The sequence below is a fragment of the Lepidothrix coronata genome, unplaced genomic scaffold (genome assembly GCF_001604755.1).
Source record: "Lepidothrix coronata isolate B3197 unplaced genomic scaffold, Lepidothrix_coronata-1.0 Scaffold34, whole genome shotgun sequence".
NCBI lineage: Eukaryota > Metazoa > Chordata > Aves > Passeriformes > Pipridae > Lepidothrix > Lepidothrix coronata.
In genome coordinates, this window is record NW_016690214.1 from 5921321 (window position 1) to 5938610 (window position 17290).

At 61.1% G+C, this 17290-nt stretch overlaps 1 protein-coding gene across 1 annotated transcript; it reads right to left on the reverse strand.

Moving 5' to 3' along the window:
• Positions 1-674: 674 nt before the first annotated feature.
• On the reverse strand, positions 675-11314 carry GRIN2C (glutamate ionotropic receptor NMDA type subunit 2C). Its single transcript, XM_017811877.1, has 12 exons — positions 10897-11314; positions 8724-9319; positions 8087-8201; positions 7348-7559; positions 7050-7218; positions 6561-6714; positions 5113-5238; positions 4799-5028; positions 4459-4619; positions 3698-3885; positions 2940-3172; positions 675-2571 (listed from the first exon to the last, which is right to left on the reverse strand). The coding sequence occupies exons 1-12, from the start codon at positions 11302-11304 to the stop codon at positions 1189-1191; spliced, it is 3975 nt and encodes a 1324-aa protein (XP_017667366.1). The 5' UTR covers positions 11305-11314; the 3' UTR covers positions 675-1188.
• Between the last annotated feature and the right edge of the window lie 5976 nt (positions 11315-17290).

Here is a 17290-nt window from a genome sequence, read left to right on the forward strand (position 1 = left end):
ATCATCCCACTGTTACCAGACTCGGCTGCGTGCTGGCTGACAGCAACTCCAACAGCTGCTTTGAAATAGGAAAAAAAAATTATGTAGCTTTAGAGCAGCTTCTTGGGGAGTCGTTCATGGAGGCAGGCGATGCCAAACCAGCTGGGAAGAGGGGCTGAGCGTTGTCTTCTCCCTGGGACAGCCTGCCACGGGCGGCTTTGTCTAGTCCTGGCGCTGCTCTGGGATGGGGCTGGTACTGCCTGGCAAAGCCCTGGCTGCTGCCCGGGGCCCCCGAGGCTTCGGTTCCCACTTCCTGAAGACCCCCTCCCCTGCCCGGGGCTGCCTTTGAGTCACGGCCGCCTCTGCCCGAGCCCCAGCCCAGCAGGGAAAGGGCTGTGTCAGACGTACATCAAGAGAAGAATTAAACCTGGCTCATCTATCACACCTGATTTATGGCTCCATCAGCCCTCAGAAGGTGGGAGGAATTTTTCCCTTTCTCGTTCCCCACAGCACACCTTCCCGGTGCTGCTGTGCCAAGCAGGGCATCCCTACCAGGCTGCCGTTTGCAGCATCACTCACCCGAACCCATGGCCATCAGTGCCCAGCACCCCAAATCCCGAGCAGGGGGCAGGAACTCAGCCTCCAGTGCTCGGCTGCAGCCTCAGCGCAGTCTGACGGCTCCTAATTATCCCTCAGCGCAGTTTAATGAGTTGCCATTTTCCTTTGCCTTTCTGCCGCTGGTGGGATGAGCCTGTGCCGGGTCTCAGCAGTAACGGGACACGGACGGAGAGAGGGTGCACAGGACCACGAATATCCCCACGATGCAAAGGGCAGCCCCGAGCTCAGCATCGGAGGATGGAAGAAGGGTCCCCAGCCAGCTGAAAATGTCTCTTTAATGACCTGAACATGGCGTTTCGAGTCCCCTTGAATGAAACGAAACGTGACGGCAACACAGGCGGCAATGAGTTTGGCGTCCCCGATGCCAGCCCTGCCTGTGGGGAGAGCCCGAGCCAGCGTGTACCAGCCCCTGCCAGGCTCCTCCGACCCTCCCAAAGCGCACGGGACCCGCCGAGCCGCTTGGAGCATCCCACTGCCGACGGTGCAGGACCCCGGGAGAAAGGAGCCCGGCCGGGAGCCGCTGCCTGGCCCGTGGGGACACCCGGGCAAAGGGCAGGCAGAGGGGTGCGGGCACCCCCTTGTCCCCCCCCATCACACCTCCGACTCCAGGCTGGAGACCCGCCGCCAGGACCCGCCGGCGCAGGGACTCGCCACTCCGCGGGCCACCAGCGGGTCCCTCCTCTCCGTGCCCACCGCCCGCAGCAAGGCCAGCTCCCCGCGCCTCCCGCAGTCTCTGCAGCCGCCGTCCCAGCGCGCAGACCCCCGGCCGCAGGGGTGCAGCCCGGGGTGCTCCCGGGGCGGCGAGGACCCCCGCGAGAGGTGCCCCACGAAGAAGGGCAGGTTGGCGTAGGAGTTCATGCAGGCGTGGGGCGCGGCGGCGGTGGCACGGGGGTTCTGCCGGCAAGCCTCCCGGTAGGACGGCAGCCTGGTCACGGGCGAGCGCGGTGCCAGCCGGCCGGCGGCCTGCGGGCAGCGGGGGCTGCAGCCGTAGCCGGGCTCGGCTTCGGGGAACAGGTCGGGCACGTCGGCGCGGGCGGGCGGGCGAGTGGCACCGCAGCGCCGCAGCCCCCCGGGACGCCGCTTCTCGCCCCGCTCCCCGGGAGCCCTGGCCGAGCTCGCCCACCGGCTCAGCTTCTCCCGCTCCGCCTCCAGCCGAGCCGGCTCGCCCCTGGCTCTGCAAGTCCTGGTGACTTTCGGGAAGGCTCCGCGAGAGCAGGATGGAGGCAGGCTGCTCACATCCCGCTTTTTCTCCGCTGCCGAGAGCAGCCGGGGCAGTGTCCCCGAGCCCCCGTGTCCCCCGTCCCCCTGGAGCAGGGGGTTGTTTTGCAGCCGGTCCCCCCGTCCCGACGGCCGCTTGTGCTCCCTGTAGATGTCCGGCGGTGGGAGGTCCCTGGGGGACGTGGGGGGCGGGAGGGGAGCCCCGATATGGTTCCCCACCAGCACCTGCTCCCCATAATCCCCCCCTGCGGAAGTCTTCACTAGGAGGTGGGGGAATCCCGTGAGGGTTTCATCCCCTGCACAGCCACCCCGAAACTTCACGGGGTGTAGCAGGCGGGGGTACTCGTTTGCCCCTCTCCAGTTCTCCTCCCCGTGCAGCCGGCAGTCCACGGGGATGGGCTGGGGCAGCGGCAGCCCCAGGGGAGCACCCTTGGGAGTGTAGGCTCTCCCCATCCTCTCGGTGGGGTGCGGGCCAGAGGAGGGGGCCCGGTGTGCGCCGGTGCTGTTCTGCACCACGAGCTGGGGTGTCCTCAGGGAGAAGGTGGTCTGGAGGCGCTCGCTGTGGTTGCTCCAGTCCTCGATGGTGCGGGTGGCCTGCTCCAGGGAGCCGCCCACGCTGGCCGTCGTCACCATCTCCTTGGCCGCCTGCAGCATCTTCAGCACGTTCGCCTGGGCCGAGCTGGCTGTGACATCGGGTGTGGGTGCCCGCCCAGGGCTCCCCATGGTCTGCACCCCATTGAAGCAGCTGTAGATGCCCTGTGGGGAGAAGTGGGGGGACCCCCACCATCAGCAAGGTCAGTGGGGTCCTGCCCCTGAGCCCCACCCTGCTGAGCTGAGTTCATGCGGCTGAGGTGGCTTGACAGCACTGGTGTCCCCTCCCCAGCATCCTCAGCACTGCCAGGGAGAGTGACACCATCCTCCATCACCCGTTTCCCCAGGGATGCTAATACAGATGGCTAAGCCCTTTCCCCAACAGCTGGCTTTTCTCCACAAGAGCTCACATCAGCACAAACATCTCCAGTCCCTCCTGTGTGGGTCGAAGGGACAATGCCCACCAAACCATGCCCAGCCACGTGACACCGTGTGGGGACATTTGGGCCCCTCATCCTGGCAGCATCCCTCACCCTGCTGATGGCCAGGAGGAAGTCAAGCTTGTGGGACTTGGGGACGGAGTGACGCAGCTTCCAGTAGACGAGGTGCTCCCAGGCAAAGACCAGCAGGCTCAGCCCCATGGCCACCAGCAGCATGTAGAAAACCCCGGCCATGTTGTCGATGTCCAGCTTGCTGCTCATCACCTCGTTCTTCTCATTCTGGCAGATCCCCGACAGCCAAACTGTCTCCAGCTTCTGGGTCTCACCTGGGGCCGGACACACACAGGAGCGTGGGGGTGAAAATCTACCCACAGGAGTCATCTTCCCAAGCACATCCCTTGCTCATCCCCACCCCACTGTGGCTGGAGGAGGAGAAAGAGACCCCCGAGCCCCAGGAGGTGTAATAGCCTTGTTCTTGCTGCTGCCCTTGGCCTGAGAATCCCACCAGTCACTTGTCCTTCTCCAGGCCCTGCCTTTCTCTGTCTCCCACATGCCAGCCAGCTGTGCTTGCTGTCCCCTTCCCAGGCTTCTCTTTCTGACCCTTGGATTTTGTGCACAGCTATCTCCAAGATTTTACTACCCCAGAGGGAATTACTCACACCCCCCCACCACCACCAGCATCCAGCTGGAAAAATGCCACTGAATTTAATATCCCCTGAGAGGAGGTGGTGGAGAAACCCCTCAGTGGCATCCTGTGAGGAGCCATGGAGGCTGCACAAGTTTGGGGGACCAAAACCCTGCTCCCTGGATTAATTTGTAGGGTGGTTGTTGGGCGAGGATGGTGCACCCACCGTCTCCCAGGAACTGGAGCAGGGCCAGGTCAATGGCCCGCTTCCAGCGTGAGTCCTTCTGCAGGGCGATGCCGTAGCCCGTGGTGGCAAACACCTTCCCGCTGCCGATGGTCACCAGCTTGCAGCCCTCGTCCTTGCCCGCCATGTAGTTCAGCACCGCCGCGTCGTAGATGAAGGCGTCCAGCTTCCTGGGAGGAAGGGGGAGAGGGGGGTCTGAAAGCCCTTTTCTGGGAGGTTGTGCTTCTCTTGGGGGAGCTCCACCCCTTTCAGGCAGCTGTAGCCCATCGGAGGGGGTTGATCTTTGGGGGTCCCCGCCTTGTCTTGGAGAGCTGTAACCACACTTGGGGGGGAAGCACCCAACTTGGGGGGGCTGTATCCCATATGGGGGAGCCATATCCCATCTGGGGAGGGCTGCATCCCTTTTGAGGGGAGCTGTATGAAGCTGCACCCCATCTTCAACGGGTTGTATCCTGTTTGGGGGTCCCGTATGCCATGCAGGGAAGCTGCAGAGAGCCATATCCCATCTGGGAGAGCTGTACCCAGCCTGGGGGCCCCACATCTCACTTGTGGGGGCTTGTACCCCGGTTGAGGAGTCCCTACCCCACATGGAAGGTCGTGTACCCCATTCCAGGGAGCCGTAGTTCATTTGGGGATGCTGTATCCCATTCTGAGGAGCTGTACCCCAGCTCTAGGAGCCATACTCCATTTGGGGGAGCCATACTCCATTTGGGGGAACCATACCCTTTTTGGGGGAACCGTACCCCATTTTGAGGCTGGTGAGGGCATCCTCCACAGAGCGCTGGTTGTACTTCACCATGTGGGTGTGCATGTCGGGGTAGTTGCTGCGGATGTTCCTCTCGGTGCTGCCGTTGGGGACGGTGCCGAAGCGGAACGGGGGGTACTGCTCCTGCGGCTTCTGGAACTGCAGCGGGGAGCCCCAGGGAGTGGCATCACATGGCGTCCCTGTCATGTCCTCCCTCCCCACAGCCAACCCTCCACCCATCCAGCCGGCTGGCAGCGGTGTGCAGCAACCCCCACCTAAAAAAAAACTTACTATTTTTACGGATTTTTTAGGATTCCCACCCCAACCATCAGCCCCACCTTCCTGTCGCTCAGCCCCGACACGGTGTCGATGTACTGCTCCTGGATCATGAAGGCAGCCAGGTTGGCTGTGTAGCTGGCGAGGAAGATGACGGCAAAGAAGGCCCAGATGAGCACCATGATCTTGCTGGTGGTGCCCTTGGGGTTCTCGATGGGCACCGAGTTGTTGAAGACCAGAGCCCACAGCAGCCACACCGACTTGCCGATAGTGAAGGTGGGACCTCCTGGCCCTACGGGGACATGGGACAGAGGGGACAGCTGTCAGCTGGGCTGGGGATGTGTCCCCCCACCCAGCTCCCACCTCCCCAACTTACTCTTGCCACTGGTGAGGTTCTGGTTGTAGCCAACAGGGCTGAAATACTCGAACACGAAGACGGTGATGGCCACCACAGTGAGGCACATGACAAACATCATGACCCACACGGCCGGGCTGTAAGGCTCTGCAAGGCAAGTGGGGCTCTGTCAGCCCCCTGGGACACCCCCTGGGGACTCCCAGGAGCCCTCCCCAATGGATGGGGCTCATCCTCCTTAATATTGTCCTTCTTTGGAGAGGAGATGGGGACTGGCAGCACCATGGCCAAGCAGCTCCGCAGGGAATCAGGAGGGAAAGGGGATGCTGTGGGATGGGGGGATGCAGCCACGCTTCCCTGCCTAGGCAGAATCAGGCTCTCATCAACAGGGAGATGTTAACAAAATGCTGCCCATCTCCAGGGTCACTGGCAGGAGGGTTTCCCATGGGATTGCAGGTTCTCCCCCGTGATGGCTCAGGCCACAGCACTGTGCCTTCATCAGGCATGGGATCAGCCTCCCAACCCCAGTCAGCCCCTGTGAAAGCCCCCCGTGAGCTGGGGTGGGCAGTGAGCCCCCTGCCTGCCCAGGATGATCTGGGATGGAGCAGCAGGAGCAGTGGGGATGCATCCGAGCCATCAACATGCGGCTGCTGAAGTTCATTTGTCAGCACGTCCTTTGCTGTCAGGGAGGAGAGGCCTCCCCTGATGGGGATGCGGCTCGTTAGTGCAGAAGCAGAAGACACAGGGACTGCAGACCCCAGCCCTGCTAAACCAGGACAGGATGCTCCATCTGACCCCATGGCCAGTGAAGGTGACCCTACTTTGGGGGCAGGTCAGACCTGCAGCATCAGGGAGGGACAGGAGGGGGAGGATGTGCCCAGGCTGGTGCTGTCCCACCTCCCATGGCATCCCTGGCACCTGCACCCACCTACACCCTCCCACACAGGAGCCCATCTCCGGCTGAGCTGGGACATCCTGCTGTGCCCTTGCCGAGAGCCTCAAGCCCTGCCCGAGCACTCAGGCTGAATTTCCTGACGACCTTGGCCAGTCTCCTCCCCTTCCAAGGCTGCAGCTTTGCTGGTTTAAAACTCGTTAAATAAAACTTTTAGCACTGGCGATTTCCCGGCTTAACCACCGGTCCTGGTGATGGTGGCAGAGACGTGTCCCCACAGCAGGGCTCTGAGGTGGAAAATCCCCCCAGCACCCTGTCCTCCCTCCTCCACACAAAAAAATGAAGAGGAGAAAACCACTGAGCCCAGCCTCCACCTCCCAGCCTCCATCTCCATAATAAAAGGATTATTCAGGCAGGGAAGGAGGAAGCCCCAAAGCCGGCAGCACAATCTCTTTTCCTTATGACTTAGGATTTTTTTTTTCTTTTCTTAAAAGTTATTAAAACTGAACAATATTTCCAGTTTGCATTTGTGGGAAGCGTGGGATGAACCTGCAGACAGACAGGGGCACACACAGCTCACCCAGGAAGGCGGAGGGGGAGACAGTCCCATTGCTTCTGGCCACCATGACGCTGATTCCCGTCTCCACGAAGGGCACGGAGAAGTCCACGATCTCAGAGCGCTCCTCGTTGATGGTGAGGGAGCCGATGGCCATGTCTGCACGCTTGTAGTACACCTGGAGAAGGGGCAGATGGGCTCGGGATGGGCAGAGGGACAGTCAGAGGGACCCAGATCACCTTCCCCAGGCATTCCCTCATCTCCACCTCCAACCTTAATTTTTGCCTTTTTAAAAAAAAATATTAGCTTTTTAAGCGACCAGTGGCACAAACACAACCTGCTGTGGGGTTGTAAATGTTCGTCTGACTCCTCCTTCGAGGAGGAGCTCATGCCAAGCTCTCCCCTGCGCAGAGTCCCACTACAGACAGCCTGATCCCACCTCCATCGGGAAAGCCCCAGGTCAGGGATGAGTCAGGGTCAGAGGTGGGGGGTCCAAGCCATGCCCAGCCCTACCTCACCAATCATGCCATTCCAGACCCCACGGACGATCTTGCCGTGTTTGCCATTGGTCACTAAGTAGAGGTCATAGGAGAACTTCACTGCCTTGGCCAGCTTCTTCAGGATGTCGATGCAGAAGCCCTTGCAGCACAGCTTGGTGTAGGGATCCACGAGGCCATCGCCACTGGAACCACACCGGGAAAAGGGGGTTAGACCAATCAAAGATGCTTTGAGCACCCTGATGCCCCCCCCTGGCCCCCCACATGCCTGGGAAACAGTGGCCAGAATTTCCGAGCTGCCTCCCCCTGCTCACCTGTGGGAGGAGTTGGTCTGCTTGCGGCAGGGCACCGTGTTGCGCACGCAGACCCCCGTGCTGGGGTCCGTGTTCTCCACGATGACAAAGGGTCTCTCCTCCAGCGTGGCCACTGTCAGGTGCCGGTTATCGACCACAGGCTGCATGTAGGAGCCGTAGCGGGGCCACACCGGGTACTTCATGTGGATGATGCCTTTCTCCCACTTGCCCACCTGCCCACGAGGGAGAGAACACAGTCACCCTGGCGAGGGGCTGTGGGGGTCACACAGGGTCCCGTGTCCATCCTCACCATACCCTGGTGATGCCCATCTCAGCATCTCTTTCCCCACACGGCCATGGAACACAGTGTTTCCTCCTGGGCCCCAAGCACCACATTTGGGTGAGCACAAACCTGGCCAAACTTCACACAAAATACTTTCAGACTACCAAAAAAAACCCCCCTCCGTGCAGCTTGTTTCAGGTCTAGGTGTTTGGCTGCTGTTCTCCAAAGGTGGGCAGCTGCATTTTTGCCTTTTTTTGGAACTTATCAAAGAAACTGCAGGAAAAAACTGACAGTTCTTGGCAGAGCTTTCGTGCCCATCGTTGCCACAAAGGCCCACCATGGGTACTTTTGAGTACCAGCCATGGGTTTTGCATGGGACAACCCACCCCAGGGTGGGACCTCAGCCTGTGCATGACCCCAGGCTCACCCTTCCCAGCCACCCCACAGTGCCTGTCCCGGGGGGCCTGGGGGTCCTACCATCTCCCAGAGCCGGTGCTGGTTGAGTGTGATCACCACCATGGTGGGCCTGACCAGGTAGCCACCTTCATTGAAGGAGAAGTCCCTGTGCTCCCACGTCACATTGAGGAGGTGCCTGGTGGGACACAGAGCCCGTAAGCCCCTGTCTGTGCAGCCCACCCACGTACAGCCCTCCTCCTTCTCCTCCTCCTCTTCCTCCAGCTTCAGCTGAGCTGCCACAGGTCTCATGGAGAGATGTGGGGCTGAGAGTTGGGGACCAGATTTAGCCCCTACTCAAGGGGCAGAGAGGAGCTGGAGAAAGCTCTGCCAGCAAGGAGGCACTGAGGATGGCCCCCTGCAGGGCTGAGGGTGCACAGGCTGCCACAGCCACCCTGAGATGCAACCTCTGCACTGCAAAGCAGAGCTGCGAAACCCCCTGAGCCTCCCGAGGGTCCCGAGCTGCAGAGAAGCATGAGAAAAGGCTGTGGAGATACTCCAGGAGAAAGCCAGCCAAGAGGCATGAACCACCAGCTGCAGCCCACAGCCAGCATCACCCCCTCTGCCCACCAGCTCCATCCCCCTCCTCCCCTGCCCCTTCCCTCTCCATTTCCCCATTCCCTGCATTTCATACCCATCCCAGGGGGTCCCCGAGCCTCACCGGTAGAAGCTTGCGTTGGTGGCAGTGGCCCTGGGGGGGGTCCAGCAGTCCCGCCCCACCTCCGGGAGGTAGCCATGGGCACGGAAGAAGCTGGCTGCCCCCATGGCAATGATGGCCACCCCGTCCCGCACCTTCTGCCGCAGGCTCAGCTTCCAGCTCTCCGTCACCACGCTGATGAGGCCGACGGGGAAGGAGGCGGGTGGCACCTCCATGTTGCCCACTGTCAGGCTGGGCACGATCCAGACGTATCCTGGCCCCACAAGGCCGGCTTGTTCTGCCATGGAGAAGAGGTACTCAGCCTCCTCCCGTGAGCAGTACACAATGAGGACCTGGGCATCGATCTGCCGCAGGAGCCGCTGCGTCCTGGAGCTGCTCTGCTCCTGGCTCATCTCAAAGGTGAGCACCTCCTGCAGCTCCCAGCCAAAGTAGCTGGCATCCGTGAAGGAGCGGATGACATCCAGGAAGATGTTGTAGCCCGGGTAGAGGCTGGTGATGACAGCGAAGGAGCCCCAGTCGTATTCCTCCAGCACCTTGAAGATCACCTGGATTTGCTGCTCGATGGAGACACCCAACTGCAGGAAAGCTGATCCGGGCTCCTGTGGGAGGAGAAGGGGTCAGGGGCTGCACTGGCACTGTGATCCTGTTCGAGTGCGCCATTAACTGGTGTGGTCCGTGGGCCGGAGACACCCAAAATGGGACTCATCCACCTCCAAGGAAGCTCATCCCACGTAAAGGTTCAAGTCCTGAGGCTTCACATCTGTTTCTCAGCTTATTAAACAAAAATTCATCCATCCTCCAAAGGAGATCAGCAATTTCTCCTTAAACCAGGAGAAGAAGGTGGGCAAGAGCTCTGCCAGGAGCATAAATCCCATCCCGGCTCCGACTCACTACCTGCAGCCGGAGCCTGTGTGGCTCCTTCCCTCCCACCCCACCTCCCCGGCCATCTGGCCTCTCATTAGCAAACCTTAATTGATCTGATTCTGTCTTAAATGATTCAGCGAATGGCATTTGCCGAAGGTCACGTGCAGGCAGCAGGGTTTTGCCACCCAGACCCCCTCCACCTCCAGAGAAGTAGTTTGGGGTGAGCCCCAGGGGGTCACAGACAGAAAGCAGGAGCTGTTGGAGACTTTGGATCTGTGGGAGGAGGAGGTCGAGCCTTCAGACAGGTCCCTCCACTGAGCCCAAAATACCCAAACCCTGGAGAAAGCTGCAGAAAAACACACAGACCACAGCAAACCATGGCTATTTTTCAGTTGCTCAGGCTCCATTTGAGCCCTCTGCCCCCACACAAGTCCACTGCACCCACCCAAGCCCACTGCACCCACAGCCACCCACCCACAGTGAGCAGCAGCTCAAGGTGGTCCAGGAGCACCAGTGGGTGCAGGCAGGGATGCAAAGGTGCCATCCAGCAGGGTTGGACCCCAAGCCACTGTGCAAGCAGAGCATAAAAGCCATGCCTGAGGAGGAGCAGGGTCCCTAGCCACGGGGAAGAGCAATCACTGAGACCCCTCCAGTGCCCAGGCTGGGCAGGGTGGGACAAGCAGCCACAAGGAGATAACCCAAATCTCTTTGCCACAGCCCATCACCACATGCCCAGCACCCTCCAGCCTGCCTCCAGCTCTCCCTGCCACCAGTGCTTCCAAGCAGGCAGGTGACAGTGACTGACAGTGTCTGATGCCAGCGAGAAGCAGAGAAGCCAAAAATCCTGTTTTGGGTGTGGTGCACCTGAGATTGCTGCCACAGCCAAGCGAGGCTCCTCCATGCTGCCCACCCGGCCATTTCAGGGCTGGATCCAGCCCCGGCAGGGCAGGATGAGGATGAGGTTGTGACAACCCTGCCATTGCCCCAATAGTTCCAGTGCCACCAGCCCAGCACTCCATGGTGGGCACAGCCTGGAGGGGATGGGACACAGCACACCAGGGAAGGTCCCTCCAGGGGCCACTGAGGTCCTCTCCCTTGTCCCATCAACAGAGTCCCTCCTGAAGTCCCCACTATATCCCACCACCCCTTGGCCACACTGCCACAGCCACTGCCTACTCCTGCCCGTGATCCCACACTCCACAGCACAGCAGCTCCTCTGCCCTCCAGCATTCCATATCCTTTAGCTACCCCTCTCTAAAAACACCTCATTTCTCTCATCCCCCCTGGAAATAACCCCCAGTGAGTGCCTCACCTTTGGGGTCAGGACCACTGCAGACCCCCCGCTGATGCTGATGACGGGGACCTGGGTCTGGGAGGAGATGAAGTCAAGGATCTGGGCCACGGCCTCCGTGCCCACGTTGTCCTCGAAGACGATGCCGTGGATCTTGTGGCTGGCGAGGATGTCGCAGATCTGGGTGAGGAGGGTGCTGGGGTTGGTGTTGTTGACGACGACGGTGATGGGGTGGATTTCCAGGGGCATGTCCAGGAAGCTCTGGGGGCTCAGGCGGGAGCGGATGTGCAGGGGGTAGGACGTGCCCCCAAACACCACGGCCACGTTGACCACCGGCTCCTCGGGGCCCGGCAGCAGGAGGTCCGTGAAGGCAGCCGAGCAGCCCAGCACCATCGACAGTAGCAGAGTGTGTGCCGGCGCTCTGCCCATGTCCACCGCCGCGTCCCTGCCGGCACAGCACACAGCCCCTCGCATCCAGCCGCCCACCAGGACCCCCACCCCACTCACCCCAGCCCTCCTCACTGCCCTGGGGCATCACCAGTGTGTGTTGACCCCAAAGAAAGAGGGGACTCTCGTCCTTTGGATGCTGGGTGTGGTGAAGGAATGACCACAGGGTTGTACTCACCACCCACTGTACACCCCAGTGTCATGTGCCTTGTCTCCAGTCCTATCAACCACTAAGCCTTCACAGACAGTCCCCTCTTCCCACTGCTACCCCCTCCCCATCCCACTACCACCGTCCCCCTCCCATTGCCCTCCCACCCCATCCAAAAGCCACCACTGCCACAATGGTCCATGTTATCCCTTCAGCCAGGGACAGGGACAGCAGCAAGAGGTGACAGGAGGGGCTAGCAGTTCCCTGGTGCCTCTGTCTGCAGTGGACAGCCACGTTTAATATTTAAAGGCTTTGCCCTTGAGGGAGGGTTCAGCTCTTCACCCCCCATGTTGAGATTTTGCAAACCACACAGTCACAGGGGCAGTCGGTCCCCTGCCTGTCCCCCTGCCTGTCCCTCACCCATCACGCTACCTCAGCCCCTTCTCTGACACAAAATCCCAAACAAAGCACCCGTCTGGCTTCTTATTTCCAAGTTTACTCCCTAAACAGCATCCTTCAGCTTTCCTCCTTCCTGCCTTTACCCCCGGTGTGTGTCCCCTGCTGGCACTGCCCACCTGGCTGGGACACTCACTGCACTGCGTCTCTACCGGCTGCACCCCAAATCCAGGCTCTCAGGGGCTCTGTGGGCACATCTTCCCTGCCAGGTCCCCAATTCCCCACTGCCACTGGGTGCCCATGCTGCAGCAGGTGGGGTGACAATCCCCCGAGGAGGGGGCAAATCCCTGCCTACAGCGATGCACCCCCATGCTGGAGCTCACCCCTTCTTCAGAGCCTGTTGGCAAAATCAACCCACAGCCAGGGGCATTCAAGCCCCTCTGAGCCTCATTGTCCCCAGGGCCATCATCCCAGTGCCACACTGGGCAGCGGGGAGGGGGACGAGCAGCCCTGCGCGGTGGCACCAGCCACGCGCCGGTGTCACTCCATGCAGCAAGGTGCCAGCTGGTGCTCGGAAACGTCGCTTGCAATTAAAAGCTGCTGTTGCTTAACGTGTCCCCAGCACAGCCAGAGGAGCCTCTTGCTGAGTGGGTCCTGGATGGTTTTGGGGTCTGGGCTGCCCCGGGGAGCTGCAACCCAACATCCCACTGTGCCGCAGTGACGGACAAACCCTCGGCACGCTGCGAAAATGCTGCCGGCATGTTGGACTGAAAATGCAGGAAATAAACCCAAGGGCTGCCTGGCTGGGCACCTTGCAAGAGCTGCTTGGTGTGGATTTGAGCACCTCTGGAGAGACAGGGAACACAAACCCCACACTTCTCTCCTGGATCCCATGGGAAGGCTCAGGCACCTGTCTGGGCACTGATGCTCACCGGGCAGCATCTCTCTCAGCCAGATCTGAGTTTCAGCAGGGGATCATCCACCCCCAGCACCCATCTGGGGGGTTCACTGCATCCCCCACCCCACCGCACATCGCAGCCGGCCGAGCCGCAGGAGCCACGACGCCACACCGATGGCTGCAGCCAGGGCCCCTTGGCCAGAGAGGGCAGCAGGTGAGTCATGCCATGCTGGCAGCGTCCCACGCTCTGGCATGGCCAGCTCAGTGGCGGGGCAGCCTGCACTGCCTGCTCCTCACTGCGAATTCCCAAGTATTTTTAGTCCCATGATAAATAATTCATCGGGAATCCGGCATCAGCTACCCGAGCAGAGAGGAAGAGGAGCAACACACCACCCAAAACAAACAGAACCACTCTCGCAGCAGCACTGCTCGTCTGAGCCGTCCTCAAGGACATTTAAATATACTCTGGGCCCTCATGGTGATTGATTGGGTTTGCTTGTGCCAGTCGTGGCACCTCACCCATCCCAGGCCCGTATCCTCCTCTTCCTGAACACAGCTCTTCCCCATGCTCAGGAACCTCTTCTAGCACCAAATAATCCAGGCAGAGACCAGCAAACGCCTCTTGTGATGCCAAGCTCTGTCACCAAAGGGGTTGCCCCGCTCCTGGCTGTGACTGGGGACAGGTTTGAGGGATCCGGTTCCCCATGGACCGAGCAGCAGGTGGAAAGCATCCCCATCCCTCACAGCCAGAGCACAATGGCAGCGGCAGAGGGGAGGTGGGCATGGGCACATCACATCTTTCAGCCAGTGCTGAGGCAACCAGAGGAATGAATTTCCATCCTTCCCAGGAGTCCGGTGCCACCATCCAGAGCCAGGCTGCTCTCCACAGCCCTTGGCAGACATGGAGGAGGATGGCGGCGTTCAGGGCCAGAGAGCCCGTGGCTGGCAAGGGCTCCATGCACAGGTCGGAGCCAGGGCTGCTCCAAAATGGCCGGATTTGGGAAGGAAAGGTCAGCCAGCTCCTCCAGCCCAGCCAACACCGTTTGTTTCCAGCTTGTTTTTTCTACGACTGAGCTAGAGGGGTGCAGGAATATGTGGGGTTTTGGGGGGGATGGCAGATTGCAGAAAAGTAGCGGAGGCTGAGGAAGAAACTGAGCCCACCCCTGAGCTACTGCCAAAGCTGGGGCTGTTCTTGGGCTCAGCACGACATAGCAAAGCCCCCATGGACTTTAAAGAAAATCTGCATTTTCCAACCCCTTGTAGCAAGCACTGTGGAATTGCTCCCTTGGGAAAAGACCTTCCCAAAAGAGCGGTTTTCCAGCTGGGTGAAGGGCCAGTGGTCAGGCTGGGGTGGGAGGAAGGTGGCCATGGCCAGGAGCCTTGGCAAGGCAATGCCACCTCCTGGCAGCCTCCCCTGGGACCAGAGGACACCACAGAGCTGCTCAGTGGCTTCGGCACTTGTTTTCTGTTGCTTTGGGGCAGTTTTGAGCAGGTTAACCCTCTTCCTAGGCACACCTTCCTGGTGCAACAAACTCATGGAAACCTCCTGCTAAAAGCACAATCAAGCCCTTACCTCTCCCCAGCCCCTGAAATGTCATTTTAATGCAACAGGGAAAGTTTGCTCCTAATTTTAAATCTCTTTTTTGCCCTCCCTCCCTTCCCTGGTCTGAGAGGGGAAATGCTCATGTAGATATTTTGACCTCAGGAAAGGCAGAAATAAAATCCCGAAATGCAAAATATCACTGAGGAAAGAGAAACCTTATCCCCCCAAAAAGAGCCTCCGAGCCTGAAATGAGAGGGAAAGCACAGCCTGCGCCAGGGAATGGGGAACTGCTGCTGGTGGACGGAAAGGACAGAGCGAACCCGAACCTGGCGGGAGCCACGCGGGGAGGGGAGGGGGCACAAGGGAGGGCACCGGGACGTGCCAAGGCTTGTCATTGCCCCCATGGGGACATCCCTGTGGAGCAAGAAGACCCCGATGGAGCCCCCCGGAAGGACAGAAAGCAGCAAAACCTCCCCAAAGCCAACTCGTCACTGTCCCTGTCCCCATGCAGGAAGGGGATGACTCGGGAGGGAGAAGCACTGGCAGCCCCGGCAAGCACCGTCTCCTTTCAACCTTCATCCTCCACCAGCCAGCATCACCCTCCTCTTCCTCATCACCCTCCTCTTCCTCGCCCGCACCTCCAACAGCAACAGTTGCGGGCCGGGGGCTGCGGGCCGGGGCGATGGCGAGGGCCCCGCACACGCACGCACCCAAACGCAGCTTAAAAAGGTCGAATATGGATTAACCAAAAATAAACGCCAAGTGTCCTGCCTGCCGCTGGGTTACGCAAGGTGGCGGGGGGGGACACAGGGCTGGTGGCACCCAGGGAGGTCTCCTCAATTTTTCCTGCCTCCCACTCCCCCAGAAACCCCCCAGCACGGCGCCCAGGATTAAGGCTCATTTCCGTCCCGTGCCCGGGATGAGGAGCGGGAGCTCTGGGGATGCGGGGGGATGCTGAGGCAGGGGGAGATGACCAAGGCAACCCCCCGCCAAAAAAATCAACGACCCCCACCCCATCCCTAAAAGTTGCTGGCGGCGGTGGCGGGGCGACAGCGGAGTCCGTCGGGCCCCGGTTGCCCCCAGCCCGCCCGGTACTTACGGGACCGCCGCTGCTCGGTGCCTACATGCCCCGCGGCTCCGGCGGGGCTCGTCCCACCGGGGGCTCTGCTCTTCTCAACCCTCTTCTGCTGCGGGGCAGCCTCCCGGGGCGGGCTCGGCCCCCGCCGCGGCTGGCGGGGGGCTCCGGCGGCCGCCGTCGGTCCCGGCTCGTCCTTGGCGGCGGCGGCGGCGGCTCTGCAGCGGCGGCTGGAGGCAGGGACGGGAGCGGGGGAAGGAGGGAGCGGGCGCGGAGCGGGTGTGCACGGGGGGGGGCCCGGTGGCAGCAGGTGTCTCGGCGACCTCCGGGCTCCGGCAGCCATCTCCCCCCGCCCCGGGACCGGCGGGGCTGCCCGGGCGGGACGGCCGGGAGGAGCGCGGGGGAGGGATGCGGGGATGGAGGCTGGGGGGGGCCCGGGGGCGGTGGAAGGACAGGACGTGTGTCCTCCCGCCTCGCCGCAACTTCGGGGCTGGCCGCCAGCCCCGGGGGAAAGGGAGGGGGGGAACGGGGGACGGGCAGCCCTCCCTCCCGAAACCGGCCCGCCTCCCCTGGCAGCGGGGCCAGCCCCAGCGCTGGAGAGGGCAGAGGAGAAGAGACCCTCTTCTTTCGCCCCTCTCCTCCTTCTCGAGGAGGGAAAACCCATGGGAAAACGACAGAGTCCCCCTCCCCGGGCACTGCCCGTCCCCAGCCCCAAGGAGGGCTGGAGAAGTGCGGTTGGACTCATTCCCTCCCACCAGCATCTTCCATCGCTTTGCTGACTGAACTGGTGGGCACTGGCCAGGTGCCCACCCTGTGCCCCCCAGACAGTGCAGGGCAGCTGAAGGGTCCCCATCGGTCACAGGGAGGGGGGTTGACACGGAGCAAAGCCCCCGCAGGCAGCAGCATCCTCCAGCTGTTGCCAGGGCCAGTATTAAAGCATCAGCTGATCCCGCAGCACTGGTTTAGAGCAAGCCACACTGGGGAGGGGGGGAGAAGGGGGAGATCCAGAAAAGGAGGGGGGGAGACAGGCAGAGGCCCTGCTGGGGTCCCCTTGTCCCTGGCCGGGTGCCCACTCTGCCCCAAAACGAGCCGGTGGCTGCAGCAGAGGGACCACGGTTCCAGCAGGAGGTGGCAGGGGTTAGAGCCCAATTCAGGCCTCACCAGGGGGGCAGCTGCTCCGAAACCTCCCAATGTCCTGGCTCAGAGCCACTGAAATGCTAGGCATCACCCGGAGAGCACCTGCCCACTCCGACAGAGCTGGGTGCCAGCAGCATGTGCCCAGGTGCTGCCCTTCTGCCTTCCCCGGGGGCTGATGCCTGGCTTGGGGACAGGACCACCCATAAGGGCTGCTGGGTGGCTGCCACCCAACCTGGCACCTCAGCCACCTGCAACAGCATCCGTGTGGCTGCTGGCCCTGGAAAGGCCATTTTCAGAGAGATTTCAGCCTGCCTAAAAACATGCTGTCTGTGGTTAGGCACGAGCTGCCTCCCCTCACCATCCCTGGTCCCTGAGGCAGCCTGGCCGCCTGCTTCCCAGGTGCTGTGGGTGCCCTCGGGGCACCTTGGGGGTGGAAGAGATGCCAAAAAAAACGAGGAAAGGGGAAAATGTATTTAGGGCTATATTTTAATCCCTGTTAAAGTAGCACCCGCTCTCTCTGCAGAAGAGCTCAGCCAAATCTCCAAGGCTGCTGCAGTGCAGGGGCTCGGGGCGATGGGGGATGCAGGATCCTACAGCCCTGTCTTGGATACCTGCTCCCTCAGCCTCAGGCTGCCCACCACTGCCTCTGTCTCCACCAAGGAGAGATCTAAGGGTTGGCAACAGGTCCTCCATGCCACATATTCTTCTCCCAGGACAACAAAAGGGCCAATCTTGGGGTTCACATTGAAAAGCGGGGGACAAGCATTGGAG

Bases quoted from the DNA above. Each gene is read 5' to 3' on its own strand.
- GRIN2C (XM_017811877.1), bottom strand. From the start codon at position 11,304: ATGGGCAGAGCGCCGGCACACACTCTGCTACTGTCGATGGTGCTGGGC. The intron at 9,320-10,896 runs GTGAGGCACTCA...CTCCTCCCACAG, and splicing joins CAGTGGTCCTGACCCCAAAG to GAGCCCGGATCAGCTTTCCT. The intron at 7,560-8,086 runs GTAGGACCCCCA...CCTCGTGGGCAG, and splicing joins AGCACCGGCTCTGGGAGATG to GTGGGCAAGTGGGAGAAAGG.